The sequence below is a fragment of the Ochotona curzoniae genome, unplaced genomic scaffold (genome assembly GCF_017591425.1).
Source record: "Ochotona curzoniae isolate NIBS_2020 unplaced genomic scaffold, NIBS_Ocur_1.0 scaffold_2453, whole genome shotgun sequence".
Classification (NCBI taxonomy): Eukaryota; Metazoa; Chordata; class Mammalia; order Lagomorpha; family Ochotonidae; genus Ochotona; species Ochotona curzoniae.
This window is the reverse complement of record NW_024467094.1, coordinates 6,003,312-6,023,220: the sequence shown is the minus strand read 5'-3', so window position 1 is coordinate 6,023,220 and position 19,909 is coordinate 6,003,312. Positions and strand designations below refer to the sequence as shown.

Genomic DNA, 19,909 nt, shown 5'->3' with positions numbered 1-19,909 from the left:
TGTGCAGGGCCCATGCAGTCAGACAGCTCTGGGGGATGCCACACCAGCCAGGAGGGGAGTCCAGGACAGCACACCCTTCCCTTGATGGCTGCCCTTTCTCACGACCAGAATTGCTGCATCCCTAGGTTCCGAGCTGGGCTTGCCGAGGCAATGGTTGGACAAAGTCATGTGAACTCCTGGAAGAAGCCCTTGCATCCCTAGCCCTGTTCCCCGCATCTCTGCAGGTTGAGGTGCAGGGATCTGGACCTGCCTTAGTCCAGGCCAGTGCCCAGGCTGCAGAGTGGGGTGGGGTGGCCCAGCAGGAGGGGATGGAGGGAGGCAGCTGTGTTTGATGTCCTGGGAGTGTGGAGGTCACGACCCAGAGGTTTGTTTAGAAACCTGCATAAACAGTTCTCTCCGAGGGAGAGCTCTTGCTCTTTGGTTCAAACAAGTTGTTGGAGATGATGTATGCCCAGTGGATTTGTTAAGTCTGAGCTGGGGCCTTAAGCCCTTTGGAGCCCCCAGGGAGGCTGGAATTTGCTTCTGTCTCCACTCTCCTGGCCTTGCCTGGACTGGAAGCAGCAGTTTCCTGCAGCCTGACCCCTTCATGCTGCCTTCCCCACCCTGGAACTTAGGGTAGCCGTGTCCTCCTGTGCGTCCCCTGACCAGGTCAAGCGCCTGCAGAGAAGTCTGTGCCAGGCAGGAACTGGGATGTGACAGCAGAGGGTGAAGTCAGAGGAGGAGGAGGAGTGCCCTCCCATGGTGGACCCTGGCATGTCACAGTGCGTGCATTCGGCCCCCTTGTAGCTCAGCTCCAGCCCTTGAGTGTCATGCTCAGTGTGTCTGCCAGGACCGTTCTCCTCTATTACCCCGTCCTCTCAGCCACCTGCCAGGCTCCGTCTTGTATCTCCTTGTCTCACCAAATACCTACATGCTTGTTTAATTTGAAAGGCTGAGACCGAGTCCCTTTCACAGGCTTATTCCTCAAACGCCCACAACAGCCAGACCTGGGTCAGGCCGGAGCCTGGAGCCGAGGGTAGCACCCGTGTCTCCCACATGCATGGCAGCAACCCAACTACTCGAACCACCCTCTTCTGCCCCTCAGGAGCTTGTTAGCAGCAAGCTGAAAACAGGCACTCTGATTTCAGCACCGAAATCAAGCACAAAATCAGGGATGTTGGTGACCTAACCTGTTTCTTTTTAAATAACATTATTTTTGTTTTATTTGAAAGGCAGAGTTACAGAGAGAAGGGCAGACAAAGAGATTTTCCATTTGCTGTTTCACTCCTCAGATGGCCACAGCCACCAGAGCTGAGTTGTCCCAAAGCCAGGAGCCAGGAGCCAGGAGCTTCTCCTGGGTCTTCCACATGGGTGCAGCGGCCTAAGCATGTGGACCATTTCCTGCGGCTTTCAGCCCATATGCAGGGAGTTAGATGGGGAGTAGAGCAGCTGGAACACAAACTGATGCCCATAAGGGATGCGGACACTACAGGTGGAGGATTAGGCTGCAACACTGTGGTGCCGACCCTTACTGAAGTGGTCTTAACCACTAGGTCAAACACTGGTTAATACCGTCTCTTGTCTGCCCTTGCACTGTTTCTCTTTTCCCCTTTTCCTGAACACCTGTTCTGGTTCACCCGTGTGAGATGGTCTCCAGGCCTTTTGGCTTTATCTGCTTCTCCTGCTAGACTGCCAGCCTCAACAGGCAAGGTGTTGGTCAGTTTCATTGGTGTAGAGTAGCAGATGCCCACTGAGGACTGTGCGAGCAAACAGATGGATGGAAGAAGAAATACCCAAATGTTAGCATCCCCAGAGAAAGAGGGCAGAGAACTGGCATGGGAGAGGGGGCCAGCGGCATTTTGCTCTTGGTCCCTCTGCCAAGCCATCACTAATCAAAGTGACCGCCATTTCTGGGAGCCTGGCAGGGATGCTAAGACCAGCAGCACTAAAGGACAGGGTCACAACTCTCTCCCCTCTATGGGTCTCATCAACCCACAGACTAGACAGGAGGACACTGACCCAGTGTCGCTGGATGGTTTATTTTACAGGGGGATGGAGTTAAGCACTTCAGGTGCACACAAAGCCTGGGCAGGGAGAGGCATCTGTGTGTGGGATGGGAGGAGGCAGAACGCATGTCTGTTACCATAGTGTGGGACAACCATATGCAACAAAGACCTTCCAAATGCAAACTCTTGGAAACATTTAATCCTTCAGCATTAATACACACAAGAGCTGTAGCCGGGGGTGTGGGTAGAGGTTGGGGTGCTGAGCTCTGACAGCGTTATTCATAAATTACAGAAGATCGTTTCTTTGTTGTCAGATCGAGGCAGCGAGAGAGGGGTAGCGAGCGACGTACCTACCAGGGTGAGGGAGGCTGGCAGGAGACACGGCTTTTGGGACATCTAAAAATGTATAAAGTGTTTAGCAAAAGTCCCAGAAAACAGACCCAAACACACTGGTTTGTTAGAAAACGCCACGCTCAAAGGGTGTGTTGATGTGCTCGAATGTGGGCGACGGGGAAGCTTCCCGCCTCCCTTGTCATCTGCTGCTGTTCTCTGACACCTGTCCCTGGATCCCCACGGCTGTCTGCAAGCCGTGGGGCCCGTGATGCCGGAAGGGGTACTTGACGGACACGGTGGTCTTGACAGATGGGGGATAGGACGCCAACTTTAGCTCATGAGGCCGCAAGGTAGGGCTGATCCTATGCCTGTCCCCTGGTGCCATGGGCAATCCCCCTAGGACCCTCCTCTTCCTCACATTCGTTGGCCACTGCAATCCCATCAGATTCCCTTCAACAGAAGGGACCCATGCCCACCCTGTAACCCCAGAGCCCACAAGGTCATCACCTACCCACTGGACTAAGCTGCTCCCCAAGGCTGCCTGTGAAGTCCCTCCCTTGCGTCTACATGGAGAACTTAACACCCTGGATCTCTTAGCAAGGTACCTGGTTGGCTTTCAGGATTGGCTCTCTTCTGAGTAAATAGGTAATGAATAACCCAGGCAGCTTGCAGGAATGGTTGCCCTCCTCCTACCCCGGAGGGTGGGGGATAGGGTCACACACACAGACTAGCCTGGCTTTGATGAGTTATCTCTCATCTCTGCCTCCACTGGCCACTACCACCCAATGGGATGTTGGCACAGGTCAGGCTCCATGTGACTGCCAAGACTTCTGGCAACAGGAACCTGACCCCAGCTCCCAGTTGTAGACTGCCCGATGCATCATCAAAGACCAATAGGAGAGACCCAGGGGAAACACTGTGTCCAGGGGAGGAAGGGGCGGTGTCGGGTGGGTGTCCCAGGAGGAACTGCCTCATTCTGAACAACCTGGTGATCTCTTTACTTCTAGCTCTGTTTGAGACTCAGTAGAGAAATGCCAGATGTCTCTCCCAAAGATGTGAGACCACTCTGTGCCCAGCTTTGCAAAAGCCCACCCATGGTAAGGTTCTTCCATGTGCAGGGGTTATGGAAGGAAGGTTGGGTGGGGACAAAAGGGCAAAAGCTAATGGCCCAAGAGCTTGTCTGGCACACACACCCTCCCTGGTTATTTTCTGCCCTGATGAGAACTTCACGAGAACCCCCAAAGGGGAACATGAGCCCTAAGAACCACTTATGGGCCCAGCTGGCCTTCAGAGAAAGAGCCCTGGCTGCTGTAGGAAGCAATAGGCTGGAAGTGGTGGCTGGACTAGAATCTTCCACGGTCAACAATTCCTTTTAAACCTCAGGAGACTGTGCAGCACTTGGGGAAGGGACTCCTACATGGTAACCAGAAGAAAGCGACTACTGCTACCCGCATCAGCCTGGTGGATTCAACATGTCAGCTCTGTGACTCCATCTACAGAACATTCCAGAAAAGGCAAAACTCTAGGAATAGTATACCAATCAGGGTTGCCAGGGATAGAAGAAGGAGACTTTTTGCTGATTCTGGCACCATGTATTGAGATTGTATATACTTGCCAAGATTCACAGACTGTTCCTTGGGATCAATGCCAGCAGCAAGGGCCCGCAGTGACAGGAAGAGTGGCCAGAACGAAGTGTCCAGACAGGCTGCCTCCCACCTAACGCCCATAAAGTGCTCTCTCCCTGCCTACATAATGAAGAGTAGATCCTTAGACCTCCTGCTGACAAACTCCTTGATAAGATCCCTCAGAGCTGGAAGGAAAACCACCTAAAAGCAGCCAAGGTTTTTGACAACCTTTGCTTGGAATTTGATGGCTTGTGTTTCCAAGAACGGACTCCGGCTCAGCCGGGATTTCTCACGCGCCCATCCGCTAATCTGGTAATGGATTGGCTTTCACACTCAGAACAGAAACAAACCCTTGGCATGTGAACTTGTACCGTTTCTGTTGTTTGTTTCGGTTGTTAGTTAATCCGCCCCAGGAGCCAGGCAGTGTGCGTTGGGGGGGGGGGGGAGGTAGAAGGAGGCCCAAGGGCATCCCACGGGGGATGCTGTCCACTTGGCCCACACGGTCTTGGGTGCTGTGGTCCTGATCAAAAGCATTTGAAGAAACCCACGGCTCTTCCTGGAGGTTGTCATGATAATCAATGCATTCAGAGCATTGTGCACCCTAGAGATTTCTCTTTTCTTCAATCTGGTTTTCCCAGACGGTGCATCTGTGTCTCCCTGGCTGAACTCACAGCCACGGATTTCTCCAGAACAACTAGACTCTGAGTAACCCAGCCAAGCCATCTCATAGCCTTACCACTCAACCACACACAAGACCAACTGCACTGTTGGTCTTTGAGGCTCTCAAACACACCTGTCTGTTTTCTGATGGGCACCCAGGGCAGAGGAGCCCTGGTTGATAGAGACAGGAGTGGGCCTGGACCCTCGATGACATCACTGGGTTCTCGCAAGCCTGTCCTTAGGCTTCGGTCCTCTCATTGGTAGGACAAGCAGAGGTCTGTAAACCAATCACCCAGAGGTCTGCAACTGGCCTTGGGTCTGGAGACCAGGTCACTGAAATCCCATTGCTGTCTTCCCTCTGGCCACCAGCCAAGTATATCATGGTGGCAATTCAGACTAAGATGAAAGAATCCCAGGGGTCAGAGCAACCACGACTACCATCTACACAGATGAGAGCGGGGGCTGCAGAGGGAGTGTCTTACACCCCACTGCAGAACCGCCAGCCAGGACAGAGCTGGGCTGGCCCTCAGCATCTACTGAATGACAAGTGGGTCAGACAGGACCATGGAAAATCGCAATACTTCAGTGAATTCCAAAGTTACCAGCTTGGGAGGTCCCTGGGCAGGGGAAGGAAAGACGGTGTACACAAGACAAGAGCCCATGACTTTCGCCAATGACACAGCCACATCCTGTAAGGTGGGCTCTTAGCCCAGTGCTCTGCTTCCAACTAAACACAACGGACGAAGAGAAGAGGGAAGGCGGGTGGCAAAAGGTCTGGGAGGGGGCATAGAGAGGGAGGTGGGGATGAAGTGGCCTCCCTGGTCCAATGTAGGGGTTCCCTGCAACAATGAGAGAGAGAGACAGAGAGAGAGACCCGTCCCAGGGACTAAAGAAAATTCTGGAATCCCCAGAGGGAAAAGAGGCGGTAAATCCAATGAACTGTATTCCAATCCAAATACCTGTGTTCTTAACAAGGCCACCGGGCATGTTTTGAAATTCATCCACAAACTGGCTTACTGAAGCCACAATGCAATCACCGCTAGCACCTGTTTCGAAGAAAGAATGCAAGAAACACCATCCTAAAACCGACAGCTGGTGTCACTGCCCCTGAGCCCCTCCTGGACAGAACCCTTTGGACCACTGGGCTGTTTCCATCAGTGTCTGGTACAGGTCAGTACTGTGGGTGATGGGAAATGCTGTTTCTGTGAGGCACGAGGCACATGGCAAGACTAAGGATGAGCAAGTCACCGGCGAGCCGTGTCCTTCCATAGCCACAATGCCTGAGGAGACTCGGGCCCCCAGCTGGACTCTGCCCCTAGATCTACCGTGGGATTCACTGCAGGCCCCTTCCCTTCTCCCAGCACCTAGGGCTGCTTCTTTAGACTAACCTAGGTGGAAGACACATTTGCTGTGGCAGAGAGAGGGAGGACCAGTGCTGGGCTTCCCAAGTCACTCTCATCCCAAGGAGTCAGAAGACACAGAGAGGACAGGGAGGTGCCAGCAACACAGGAGGGCTTGGCCCAGGGCTCTGGGAGATGCAGAAGGAGCTGGAAACCTAGGAGGCAGGGTACCACTGGAAAGAGCCTCTGTCACCTGTGCCTGTGAGAGTCAGTGAGGCCACACCAGTGCCCATCAACAAGGGGAGGGGTGGAGAGAGAAGAGAGAGAGAGAGAGAGAGAGAGAGAGAAGAACCGTGCAACGCAAACAGTCCCACACAGGGCCATCTGGGAGTGACCGACTTGCCCACATTCCATCTCCCACACTGGCCTGACCCAGCCCCATTCAGAGCCAGGTGCAGAGGCCACGGTGGCAGGTAGACCCTGCGTGCATGGCCAGTCCACTTGCACTGCCTTTCATTTGCATCTCTGGACTCTGGTGCGGTCAGGCGAGGTCATATTCACTAGGAACACTGGGAATCCTTCAATGGAGATGGAAAGGGGTGGCAGGGGCAGGGCAGGGGGCTTCCAGGAGGAACAGCTGAAGGATGGGCAGCTGGAGGAGCCAGGGGTGGAGGGGTCTAAAAGAGACCTCCCAGATGAAGCCTGACCTGACGGAGACCACGCACAACCTGCTGCTCCGACTCGGGGCTGATGTGCTCGATGAGGTAGTTCCATCCTGGCTTCCCCAGGCAGGTGGCATCGGCCCAGGGAAGCCAGGCCTTCTTCCCAAAGACCCCAGGGGTGGAGGGGACCAAAAAGGGAGCTGGGAAAAGCCAGACATGGGATCCCAGAATGCAACGGGAGCAACAGAAAGGGCCAGCCACAAGGGATTCTGGATTCTGGGTGTGGGCTACTGGCCCAAGGGCACCTTCTAGCCACCATGCTGACCTTGGCTTGGAGTGACAGAGGTCCCTTTTCTGACCTTCCCAAGCCCTGGGAGGGTGAGGGGGTAGGGTGTTGGGGAGGACAGGCCTCGGGGCTTCCAGGGGCCCTAGCATGTGACAGTGACTCCTTACAGTGCTCAGCCAAGTTCCAGCCTCAGTCTGTCCTCAGGAGGGTGAGCACAGCAGGGAAGTTGGAGGGCTTTGGCCTCGAGACAAGGGCAGGGCTATGGGTCCGTTGTCTTGGCCTGGAAATACTGGGGTGTTCCCCAGCTGGGCTGTCCATGCTGTCCTCCTGCAGTCTCCAGCTTACTCTGCTCCTCCCCAGTGGGCCAGGAGAACGGATGGGAGGGCAGCTCCGCCCCCCATCCCCCCTCCTGTGGAGGACGGCCCAGAGCCTTGCAGGTGCTCCTAGATCTCCATGTCCACAGGCCGGATGTTGCCGGTCTTGTGCTCTCTGACCCACAGCTCCCTGTCTCTGGCCGGGTCCACCTTCCGAAGCAACTGGTCCACAGGCTCCACTGTCTGTAATGGACAGAGAAAGGAGACGTGGTCAGAGGTGCTGGTCAAGCTGGCAGACTCCTCTGAGTCACCCTTCTCTCAGAGGAGCCTTTCTGGAAGGTTCCAGAGCCCTCTGGAGGCAGCCCCGCTTGATAGGCAAGATGAGGGTGCTAGGTGTTGTAGAGTTTCCTGGTCTGGGACCTCATCCTCTGTGTGGCCCTCAGTATGGCTGCCAGACCAATGGGCAAACAGAGTGACTGCTTTATGGGGATTCTTGCATAGTTCTAGAAGTCGTTTGGGTTGTGTCTTTGAACAGATGGGAAGCTCCTTCTTCTTGCAGCTGGCTGTGCACACATGTATGGTTCCTTGCACAGGGCAGATTCATGTGGACATGCAGCGTGATGCCCAGAGCCGAACTCGGGGCAAGTCTCACAGCAGCCCCTTCACCTGCCGTGGTGATGCACCAACTCTGCTATCTTGCTGGGTCTCCCAGGGGCCCTGCTGCCCCTGGGCACCGTACAGGTGGGGGACTCACGCTTTGGTTGAACATGTCCGTCTCGTGCCGCAGCTGTGTGTACTGGCACAGGTGCTGTCGGATCATCTCCACCCGCTCCACCTCCAGCCGCTCCAGCTCCTGCCACAGGAGGAACAGACCCGAGGCTTCAGAGCGCAACCCCGCCGCCTAGCAAGCTTCTCCTCCCCGCCCCCCACAAGGGGACCCCAGATCACCATCACGTCCATCTGTGAGGCAGAAGCCCCTGGCTGTGAAATACCACTGTGGACACTAAAAACCATGGGCTTGATTAGGGCTGAAGGTGGAAATGATGAGAGTAGCTGCGACTGTTGGCTGACCCGGCAGTCTGCTGAGCCGGGCACGGTGCTCAGAGCTTTCCTTGCCATGCCTCACTGTCCCATCGTTGTCCTAAGGTATGCTCCCAAGCAAGGCAGCTCACACACAGGCAGCAGACACGGCTTGCCCAAATAACATGGAGTTACAAGACCAGCAGGATCCAAACCAGGATCACCACCTTGCACCCACTGAAGTGGGTCCTTCCACCCACGGGCTCAAGGACCCTGATAGGGGACAGTGTCCATCCTCACGCTGCTGCAGCCCTACCCTTGGGTCTCTGCTGGGCAGCCCTACTCCCCATTGCACTGTGCCTGTGTAACCGCAGTGTGGAGGGATGGCGCAGAGACCAGGCTAGGGAAGCAGGGGCGCTGGGAGTGGAGCTGCCACTGTTAAAGGGCAGAGTAGGAAGCTTCATTCTTTGGCTTCTAGCTGGTTCCACACTTTCAGAATGGAAGAGATCAGGCTGTTGTTCTGTGTCTAACTCGGTCACTGCCCAGGTGATTAACTGGGAAAGAGGGGGAAGCAAGTGGCTTACGGAGAAGATTACCCAAGAGGACAGTCGGCTCAGTATCCCTACCAGGGGAGGCCGCTAATCTGCTCTGGTGGGCTTACCACCTGGTTCATGGATGGACAGGCTACCTTGTGGGACACCTGTCTGCCAGCAGGCTTCACTGCCTCATGCGGGTGGATACTGGCCGACAAGCAGATGCTGCTCCCTTAACGAGAGATGCTCAGGAGGGCACGGTGGGGCCTGTTGCCAGGACCTGACACCCTGTCAGAAGCCAGTCCCCCAACCTCAGCCATCTGTAAGCCTTACAAGGGCCTCCCCCAAAGGTACTGCACCGGCCCTGTGTGTGTAGGTGGGGGGAAGAGTCTCTCTTTCTAGGGACTGTTTGTCCTAGATTTGGTTGTTTGGCCTAGGTTAGGGGCCACCATCCCCTCTGTCAGGAGAGTCCTCCCTTGGCCCTGTCCCCTCAGAGAAGAGCCGTAGGGGCACACGGACGCTGTGTCCACAGGGGAAGTGTCACAGCAGGTGTCAACAGAGATGGCCTGAGCTGAGGTTCTGGCCCCAAGCCATCTCCATGCTCACCTCCACTGCCCCACTCCCATGGTGCACCCAGGTTACCCAACGTGTGCCAGTCCCCACACAGCCATCCCGGACATCTGCAACCACCTACCAGTGTGGTGGTCACCATCTCCTCAAACCACTTGGACTGGGCCTGGTTGTAGAGATCCACGCAGCGCATAAGGTCATCCCCTGGAAAAGGCCCGGGGGCTGCATCACATCGTGCTCCAGACTGCCTTGCCAACGCACAGGCCCGCGCCCATGCCTCAGCCATCCCCCCTGCCCCGGCCCTCTGATATCCTGGTGGCCAATGGACAGTGGAGGGAAGGTGAGGGGGGAGGAGAGGCAAGCAGACAAAGAAGGAGGCGACCTAAGGGCTTCCGCCCCAGCTCAACCCTGGAGGCCAAGAATTCAGGAAGGGAGGGAGTTCCTCATGTTTGTGCATGTGCACGGATGGGTGTGGACTATGTCCATGTGTGTCCATGTGTGTCGGGCATATGCCAACTTCAGGGGACTGTTCCCTTTGGGAAACAGAGAAAGGAGTTGCCAGCCTTAGCTTGCAGCAGCAGCCGGAGCCCGGACTGGAACCCAGACCCTCTGATGCAGGAGGCGGGCATCTCAACCCCTGGGCCAAATGCCTGCCCCAAGCTGTGGGCTCTCCAGCGCTAGTGTGTTGGGTTGCAGGTTGCAAACATTCTGTAGCTAGGAAGGAAAGAGCCAAAGCTCAGCAGCACCCCAGTGCCTTGCCACATGGAAACCAGGACCCCTGGGAGCTGCCTGGGGGACAGCCAAGACCCAGGTCTGCTCAGAGCTGCAAGGTCTCAGCATCCCCCAAAGGACACCTGCACACAGTACGGTTGGAGTGGCACTGATGCAGGCCTTCGTATGATCCCAGCAGGCGCCAAGCCCGACGCTAACTCATCCTGCACAGGAGTGCCTGGTTCGTGTCCTGGCGCCTCTTTCAATTTCCGCTTCTAACAGCTTTCTGAGGTGCAGCTGGTAAGGGCTCAAGCTAGTGGACCCCTGGTGCCCAGGTGGGAGATCCAGCCTATTTTAGTGAATCAGTAGATGATAATTCTCTCTCTCTCGAAAATAAATAAATAAAAATGCAACAGTATATGGGCCAATTTACATAAATTTGAAGGCTATTATGAAGATTGAAATAGTAGGAAGTATTCATGGTAACTACCATGAATATTCTTCCATATTACTAGAATATTTTGCTGTGTGCCAATATTGTCTTTGAAGGATTGATTTATTTAGTTATTTTGAAAGTCAGAGTTACCAAGACAGAGAGAGAAAAAGAGAGAGAGAGACAGAGAGAGTGAGAGAGAGAGAGAGAGAGAGAGAGATCTTTTATCCTCTCATCCCCTACTTCATGGATGGCCAAATGGTCAGGGCTGGGCCAGGCCAAAGCTCCATCCGGGTCTCCCAGGTCCTTAGCAGGGAGCTGGATAGGAAACAGAGTGGCAGGGACACAAATTGGTCCCATACGGGATGCCAGAAGCATGGGCAGCTACTTTACCCACTGCACCACAACACTGACTCCTTCAGTAATATTTTTCATAATTTAATAAGTTAAACACATCTCTTCCCTTTCTGGAGTTCCCCCTTTTCTCTCCTGGTCAACATATTCTGGGTTTATAATTATACTTCTGGATCTGGTAATTTGCTATTGTAATATAAAAATGATCTCGCAATACCCGTACTTGGGAAAATACTTTAATAGGTACACAAGACTAGTAGCTACTCACTCACGCAGAGTGCTTCCCACTGTTCTAATTTCCGATGTTACTATCAGTCTGGGCTTAGTTCTACCTCAGATGGTTTCACAGGGTCCGCAGGGTGGCTGTTTCCTTCCATCAGGAAACTAATTGTAGCAGGTTCACCAGACACGGAGACAAAAGCCACCTGCAGCACACGGCTCCATCTGAAAGCACTACATGTTGTCCCGCACACAGCAACACTTGGTTGCTAGGGGCTGCTGCTGTGTGCTGTAGACCCAGCCACAGCCTGGATGGCACTCATCACGCCGGAGCTTCTGGTCGAGTCCCAGCTGCTCTGCTTCTGACCTAGGTCCCTGCAAAGGTGCCTAGAAAGGCCACAGAAGATGGACCAAGATGGTTCCTGGCTTTGGTCTGGCTTAGCAGCAGCTACTGTGGCCACTGGGGCGGAAAATAAGGGAAAACAAAATCGCAACTGTATTGCACCCTGGCAAGCTTTCTCCTTGCCATGATTTCCTAAATGCACAGCAGAACTGCAGGGTCTTTTTTTTTTTTTAAGCATTTACAGAGCATTAGGTTTTATAAGTGAACTGGAGACGACTTCAGCTTTGTGTGTCCTCTAGACAAATATTGTGCCATCTTGCACAATATCTTGCATCTTTACATTTTGGAGTTTCCTGACTGAGGTCACTGATTTTTTCACTAGTTCTAAAGGGGTTTCCTGGCCCTCTGGTGCGTGAGCAAATTTGGCCACCAGGTGGCACCAGAGACTAACCCGTTGAGGGAAAATCAATTTTGCTGTTGGAATCCCCAATCCACGAAATGTCGGTTCCCCGTCCTGGGGTACCATGGATAAACCTTCAGGGGAGCCCTCCCTGGGGACACCTTGTTGGGTAGAGTCTTCATTTCTCCATACAGGACCCTGAGCTCTCTCAGTGCCTGCAGCTGAACAGGTGTATCTCCTGGCTAGGGTTTGAGCCAGCCCAAGCCGTCATCACAGTACTGGCAGGCCTGCGGCCTCCCCACCACCCACACCTCGTCCTCTGAGGTCCAGGGGTGTGAGACCCCTACTTCGCCCCCGTACTCCGCCGCAGTCCTGCACCCCCAGGTGCACTCCTCTCCATCCTCCCACCCACCACCCCGGCGTACCAGCCTGCGTGGACTTCCTCCGAGCCTTCTTGATGTCCTCCTCCGTCTTGTTGCTCAGCTTGATCTCCAGCTGCTGTGTCTTCATCTCCAGGTCTCGCTGCCGCTCCGTGAGGGCTTTCCGGGCCTATCAGGGCGGTGCGTGGAGAGCTAGCTGCTCACGAAGCTCGGGGCCCAGGCCCTCCCTGCACCCCCAGCCACAGCCCCTCCGGGGGGGGGGGCGGGTGGCAGGTGAGGCTGTGCCTGGCTCTCAGGGGTCACCTCCCAGAAGTAGGGGGGAGTGCAGGCTGCAGCACCTGCCGCGCCATTCTTCCTGGTCCCCCTTCAGAGATGGCCTTCCCTACCCCTGCTTCCCCTCCCTCCTGGCTGCTCCCAGCAGCTCCCTTTGGTGCAGACAACCGGTGGGGACTGCTACAGGTCGCCCAGGCCACCAGTGTGCTCTTCTGTAAGGCACGGAGGTGGGGGTAGGGGAGGGGGTAGGCACGGGAGAGCCCTCTGTCTTCCAAGGCTGGTCCCCAGGAGTCCACCCATGATGTCTCTGATTTCCTAGCAGGGTGTGACTGTGGGGGCGGGGATAGAGCAGCAGATCTGCAGGCACAGTGTCAGCACATCCCAGTTGTGGCCTCCCCTGTGCCCACGGGATCATCTCAGGGACACACCCTTCCTAGCCCAGCTGGGTGGCTCCCTGGATCCCCCCACCTCTGCCCCAGCATGAGGTCCCCATCTCTCACCTTCTCCACCGCAGCATAGCGGCTGGCCAGCTGCTTGCGGAGGTCAGCGATGTGGTGGTCACACTTCTTCATGTCCTTCTTGAAGTTCTCACGGAAGTTCATCAAGGGCTTCTCCACCTCGCTGTGGAGCTGTGCGAGAGAGGGGCAGGGGAACGCAGACTCAGGGCCCCAGAACGTGAGTCCTGGGCCAGCCAGGGGCTGGAGGCTGAGCCTGGCTTCGGGCGGCTTCACCCATCTGGTACAACAGGTTGATGACCACTGACCAGGCCCGAGGGGGCCGGAGACACAGAGCTTATTCAGGACAGCGTTAGCATCACCACGCTGTATAATCTCACGGCCAAGAGCCATGGGAATCATCTACAGCATGGGACTACACGAAGTATCAGCCTGCTGCAGAGTGAATTTAAAGCCTCATCTGCGCTTGCCTCGGCAGGGCCAGCCCAAATGAGCTGGTGGGCTGGCTGGATGCTCCCCAGCCTGGCTCCATGATCCGGAAAGGCCGGAGGAACAGGCCAGGACCTTCAAGGTTTTCCCCAAGTCAAATGATGGCCTGAAGGGTGATGTTCCCAGCTGCGAGAAGAGCTCCTGCTCTATGGGCAAAGACCACGATTCTGTCTGTCTCTCAAGTAGTTTTTTTTTCTGAAAGGCAGAGAAACAGAGTAAAGGAGAGAGAGAGAGAGATGTCTTCCATCTGTTGGTTCACTCTCCAAATGGCTGTAACAGCTGGGGCTGTGCCAGGCTGCAGTCAGGAGCCAGGAGTTTCCACCAGATCTCCCACATGCATGCAGCGGCCCAGGCCACCTTGGGCCACCTTCTTCCCCAGGTGCATTAGCAGGGAGCTGGATGGGAAGTGGAGCAGCTGGGACTCGAATCAGCAGCTATATGGGATGCTGCTGTTGCAGGCAGTGGTTTCCTCTGTTACACAACGATGCTCGCCTAGACTTCTTCACTTTCAAAGTATCGGTTTTGTCACTGGGAATCAGAGTCCTACTCCTGGGGGACTCTAGGGCTGGCGTGGCACTGTGTAGAGCAGGGTTGTCTCCCAAAGCCCTCTTACCTTCCTTTCTTCCCACCGAATTCATTAGGAGGGGATAAGAAACATTCCAAATTGGGAGGGATTTCAGAGAAACTGTAACCCAGCATTGGACAAACAATGTAGCTAAGAGCTGTGAACTCCGCCTAGTGAATCAGGTCTGGCTTTCCCGTGCAAACAGACCAGACCTGAATAGAAAAAATCCACAGGGGCATTTCAGGGGGAAGGATGAGGGCTGGCTGGCTCGTGGAGGACTGGTCTTGGCTGCCAAGGCACGTGAGTGTGGATGGGGGCGGGCAGCTGCGCGTGGATCTGTGTGTTTTAGGGTTGGCCATGTGAAACATCTCCGTGTGGGTCACCTGGTCCCAAACCTCCACTTCTTACACAAAGAAAAGGCAACTGCAGGGATCCTAAGTGACTCACCCGGGGCTGGGCAGCCCAGAGCATCAAGAAAACCCATTTGCCTCCTCCAGACCCTGGCTGAACACACTGTCTCTATTGCCTGATTGAATTTTTTTTCCCCCTTCTTTTCCAGCCTGGGTGCCAGGTAAAAACTTCCTTTGCAGAGAGCAAGCTCCAAGCTTTTGCAAACTGTGGTTATTAGCAACAGGCTAATGAAACTGATGAAAAAAAAAAAAACCCTAACAAAATTGCCATTCCTAAAGAGCTTTTCTATTTTTTCACTCGAGGACACAGAATGCAGGGAACAGCGTTTCAAGGAACCTTCTGGAAGCATACACACAAAAACAGGGGCGTTGTGCATATACAGTCATATGATCCACAGTGGACTGACAAATTCTCAAAGTCCCCTTCCCCATTAAGGACATGTCATAAAAACACCAGACTGGGGCCCGGTGTGATGGTTCGGTGGCTAAATCCTTGCCTTGTTCATGCCGGGATCCCAGATGGGCACCGGTTCGTGTCCTGGCTGCTCCACTTTCTAATCATCTTTCTGCCTTGTGGCCTGGAAAAGCAATGGAGGATGGCCTAAAGCCTTGGGACCCTGCACTCATACGGGAGACCTGGAAGAAGCTCCTGGCTTCATCTTGGCTCAGGACTGGCCGTTGTGATCATTTGGGAAATAAACCAACAGACAGAAGATCTTTCTCTGAGAATCTGCCTTTTCAAAAAAACTAAAATAAACCTCAAAATAATAATAATAATAAAAGGACACCAGACTGGTACTACGGTCCCCTGCAGCCACTGACCCTGACCGGCAGGCTGGAGGGGCACACATTCCTGGCAAAGTTTGGTGTGCATGAGCGTTCTGCATAAGATCCCGGCAGCTACTGACCTAACACAGTCTGCATCTACAGGGTGAGCCTGCACCTGCTGCTGCGACCCCCACCCCCTGGGCCTTTGGTTCTGCTGGAGAGAGGCCTGAGGCCCCAGTCCCTCCAAGGCTCACAGTTCACTCCTTTGTGTCTCCTTTGGTCAAGTTCAGTTAGTGTGCGACACTGTCCTGGGACTCATCTCTCTGCAGAAACACAGATGTTCTCTCACTCGGAAGGTGTTGAGACAGACTTAAGGTATATCCTGAACCGAACCACCCAGAACAACTCTATCATGGCTGTTGGGTAGACAAGCTTGTCATCTGTTGAGGACTGGAAAGAACAATTTTCTGGGGCCGGCACTGTGGCGGAGTGGGTAAAGCTGCCACCTGCAGCGCCAGCATCCCATATGGCCACTGGTTTGAGTGCTGGCTGCTTCACTTCTCGTCCAGCTTCCTGCTAATGCATTTGAGAAAGCATCAGAAGATGACCCAAAGTCCTCAGGTCCCTGCACCCACATGGGAGACCTGAAAGAAGCTCCTGGCTTTAGCCTGGCCTCAACCTGGCTGTTGCAGCTATGTGGGGAGAAAACCAGTGAATGGAAGATCTTGCTGTCTCTCAGCCTCTCAACCAAATCAAAAAATAAGTCTTTTTAAAAGGTTCTCCTTTTTGAGGTGGGGGCAGGTGGAGCAGTGCCCTCCCCCCCCCCCGATGCCCAGGAAGTTGGCAGATCTGGCTCCCAGCCCCGCCCCGCCCCATTCAGCTGTGTCTGTCAATGAGGTTTGTGTCTGGCAGGAACCTGGGGCCGGAGAGGCAGAGGACTCTTGATTATAGCTGAAAGCAACTCGCTGCTTTGTATGCAGTGAGGGAAAGAGGCCAATTCATGGGGCTCCCGGCTCAGCCAGGGCTTGAGCAGAAATGCTTGCTCTAGTGAGGTGAGCGTGCCTGTGTGGGTGGGGAATCCTCATGCACATGGGGGTGTCGACTCAGATCTGGGGCACCGACATCCTTTAGAAGCAAGCGGCAGTAGGGATCAGCTCCTGGCAGCACTGTGTGCATGCTGTGGCCAGGGTACCATTCGTCTGCTCCGTGCTTGCAAAGCAACATCAAGAGGTGCCGTGGGGGGACCTGGGGCCAGCACTATGCACTGCATGTTAAGCTACAGCCTGAGGTGACGGCATCCCACATCAGAGCATAGAATCTGGGTCCAGCTGTTAGACTTCTCATGTAGCTCCCTGCTGATGCACCCGGGAAGGCAGCAGAAGATGGCCAAAGTCCTTGAGCCTCTGCTACTCCTGTGGGAGACCGGGATGGAGTTCCTGGCTTCTGGCTTTGGACTTGCCTTGACCTGGCAGCTGTAGTCATGGGGGACGTGGGGGAGTGAACCAGCAGGGGGAAGATTTCTCGCCTCTCTCTCTTTATCCTTCTGGCTTTCAACCTAATTATAATAAATCCTAAAAAAGAAAGATACAGGTTTCTGTCCTCTAACAGTACTCTGCATGGGATCTCCAAGCAGGGAAAAGCAGTGCTGGGAACAGCATTGGAAGAGGCAGGACCACCAAGAGTTCAATGTGGAAGTCCTAGGCAGGAGTGCCATCAGCTGCTGCCTGTCCCAGGATGTGCACCAACAGGAAGCTGGAATGCGGAGCAGAGCTGGGACTGGAAAAAGCTCACCGCACAGAGGTGAACTTGGCTGGCTCCCACTGCTCCCCCCACACTCCAGATCAAATATCCAGGAATGCTGTCAGCTCGTTGCTAAACACAGTCATTCCTAAAATGTTAAATTCTACAAACCTTCAATTAAATAAATGACATAAAAGACAAAGGTAAGACATACTTAGCACTGTGCTCCACACCCTAGATGGATTGTTCTGGTAGTGTGTGTTTTTGTGTTTGTGTGGTGGGCTACTATGCACCTGTTCCCAACTCAGTTCTCAGGGACTATCAGCATCTTGAAATTTATAGCAGGGTGGGGATGGCGTTGTGGCATGGTGGGTAAAGCCATTGCACCTATGCTGGCATCCCATGGGGGCATCAATTTGTGTCCTGGCTACTCCACTTCCAACCCAGCTCCCTGCTAATGTGCAGGGGGAAGCAGCGTTAGATGGTCCCTGCCACCCACACGAAAGACCCAGCTCCTGATTCCTGGCGTTGACATGTTGACATCGCCGAGCCCTGGCTATTGAGGCCAGCTGGGCAGTGAACCAGCAGACGCACGGTTTCTTTGTTTTTCTGTGACTCTTTCAAATAAATACATAGGAAAAGAAAGGAACTGTACAATGGCCACATTTGTGGCTAGCCATTTATACACTTGTGCAGGCAGGTGAGGAGAAGGGTTTACCTTGGCTGAGAACTTGAGATGAACTTCTGCTTCATCTGCCAGGCTCTTTTTCACCTGAGCCCATGCCTCTCCCAGGGAGCTGCAACAGGAATCCAACCGTCAGACCCGGGGGGCTCCCAGGATGAAGGCAGGGGTGCTGGGTCCCCAAATCCTGCATCTCAGGGAGCCCCCTAACACCTAAGGCTTCAGACTCCGACGGAGGCAGAGGCCAGACCTACCATAACCACAAGCAACCTGCTTCAGCCCACAGTGCCCGTTCTCGGGCCAATGCCAATGGGAGCTCCCTCGGGGCTAATGGAACAGATGGTAACAGATACACAGGTGGCTGGTGGACTATCCGGAAGCCAGAGCCCTGGGAGGACTAGCAGAGGTGTAAGGGAAGAATATGCTACAGTTCCAAAGCTTCCGCTGTGACCTGGCCAGCGACTGCCCCAGTACTTCCCTACGCTGTGACCTGGCCAGCGACTGCCCCAGTACTTCCCTACGCTGTGACCCGGCCAATGACTGCCCCAATATGTCCCCACCCTGTGACCTGGCCAACGACTGCCCCAGTACATCCCTACCCTGTGACCTGGCCAGCGACTGCCCCAGTACTTCCCTACACTGTGACCTGGCCAACGACTGCCCCAGTACGTCCCCACACTGTGACCTGGCCAGCGACTGCCCCAGTACTTCCCTATGCTGTGACCTGGCCAGCGACTGCCCCAGTACTTCCCTACGCTGTGACCCGGCCAGCGACTGCCCCAGTACTTCCCTACGCTGTGACCCGGCCAATGACTCCCCCAATATGTCCCCATACTGTGACGCGGTCAATAACTGTCCCAGTACATCCCCACACTGTGACCTGGCCAGCGACTGCCCCAGTACTTCCCTACACTGTGACCTGGCCAGCGACTGCCCCAGTACGTCCCTACACTGTGACCTGGCCAACGACTGCCCCAGTACGTCCCCACACTGTGACCTGGCCAGTGACTGCCCCAGTACGTCCCCACTGTCCTTGCCCGGTTTGCTATCGAGGACTGCAAACGCTTCCAGGCAACCTCCTTCCCCTGCCCATCCCCAGGAGAGGCCAAGGGGGCACACCCAAGGGGCAGGTACAGCCTCAGGCACAGCCGCTCCCATTTTCATGCCCCTCTTTCTGGTTCAATGATCCTGCCTATCAACGTTTACAGGAGAATGACCAAGTTGTCCAGGTCAAATGCCTTCTCTACTCCAAGGAGTTTAGATGGAAGAAATCTACTCAAGTCCAAAAGGAGGCTTGTGCTGCCACTGCCATCCATACTACTATTTGAACCCTTTAGCCTCACTGGCCCTTGCTACAGCGCTTACCACCACCTCCTCAACCTGGCCAGCAAATCAGGCTGAATGTTCGGTTGACTTCATTTCATCCAAAGCCACTTTCCCCTCGCCAGGGAATTCATTACACTCGAGTGGCAAAAGCTGATTCCAAGACAATACGTTGCCCAACTCTGGGCTCTGAGCAGCTGAGAATCAGCCGATGGAGAACAGCAGCTTCCTCTGATGGCCTGCCAGGCCCGGCTGGTGGTTGGGGCGTGGGCTGGCTGGGCGTTTATGGGAAGCAGCTGATTTTATCTCAGAGGAGTCCAGCGGCAGCAGAGTAAGGGCTAACTGGGAGATCTTGTCAACAGACCTTGGCCAAAGAAGGACCGGAGTGAAGGATGTGTGTGCGGGGTTGGGGGGGGGGTGGTGAGCACCAGGAAGTTGGGTACTGTACACTCTATGGGTGTCTGAGTCCCTGCTTGATACAATAGGGAGGTGAAGGGTGCATCAGGTTCAAGGGGTCAGACCAGTTTGCAGAAAGCCTAACCTGCAGGTGATGCAGTATTTCATATACATCACGCCACTCTCCTGGATGCTTTAAATCATCTTTGGCTTACTTACAGAATGCATTATACATGCCACACCCACAGCTGTAACGCTGTTTCGTTCAGGGAAGTATGAGAAGGCAAAAGCCTGCTCACAGTGAATGTGAGCCTGCTCACGGTCAGTGTGGGCCCAATTTCTTCTACTTTTTTTTCCCCAAATAATTTTGATCTGCAGCTGGCTTGGAGAATACAGAACCTGCACATGTGGAGGGTGGACTGTGGGGTTGTGCAGAACTGGGGGACAGAAGCATAGCAGAGGTGCCAGGGTGTTCCCATGGTGGGGTAGGGGCAGCCTTTTCAAACAGTGAAGACACAAGTGGGTGCTCGCAGGGAAAAAAGAAACCTTGCCCTAGTCCCCCAACCCCACCCCCCAAGGCCACATACAAACACACAAGTTATCACAAGGAGTATCCTAGCTCTAAGGTGTTGGCTGACCC

General features: G+C 54.6%; 1 protein-coding gene across 2 annotated transcripts in view; it reads right to left on the bottom strand.

The window, feature by feature from the left end:
* Positions 1-6,989: 6,989 nt before the first annotated feature.
* GAS7 (growth arrest specific 7) overlaps positions 6,990-19,909 on the bottom strand; it is a 225,957-nt gene continuing 213,037 nt past the window's right edge. For both annotated transcript variants that reach the window (XM_041001067.1, XM_041001068.1), the window contains exons 9-14: positions 17,587-17,665; positions 12,942-13,070; positions 12,214-12,337; positions 9,453-9,532; positions 7,960-8,058; positions 6,990-7,448 (exon numbers count right to left, since the gene is read on the bottom strand). In XM_041001067.1, the coding sequence (XP_040857001.1) occupies positions 7,335-7,448; positions 7,960-8,058; positions 9,453-9,532; positions 12,214-12,337; positions 12,942-13,070; positions 17,587-17,665 (625 nt within the window). In that variant the 3' untranslated portion in view covers positions 6,990-7,334. The remainder of the gene's footprint in view (positions 7,449-7,959; positions 8,059-9,452; positions 9,533-12,213; positions 12,338-12,941; positions 13,071-17,586; positions 17,666-19,909) is intronic.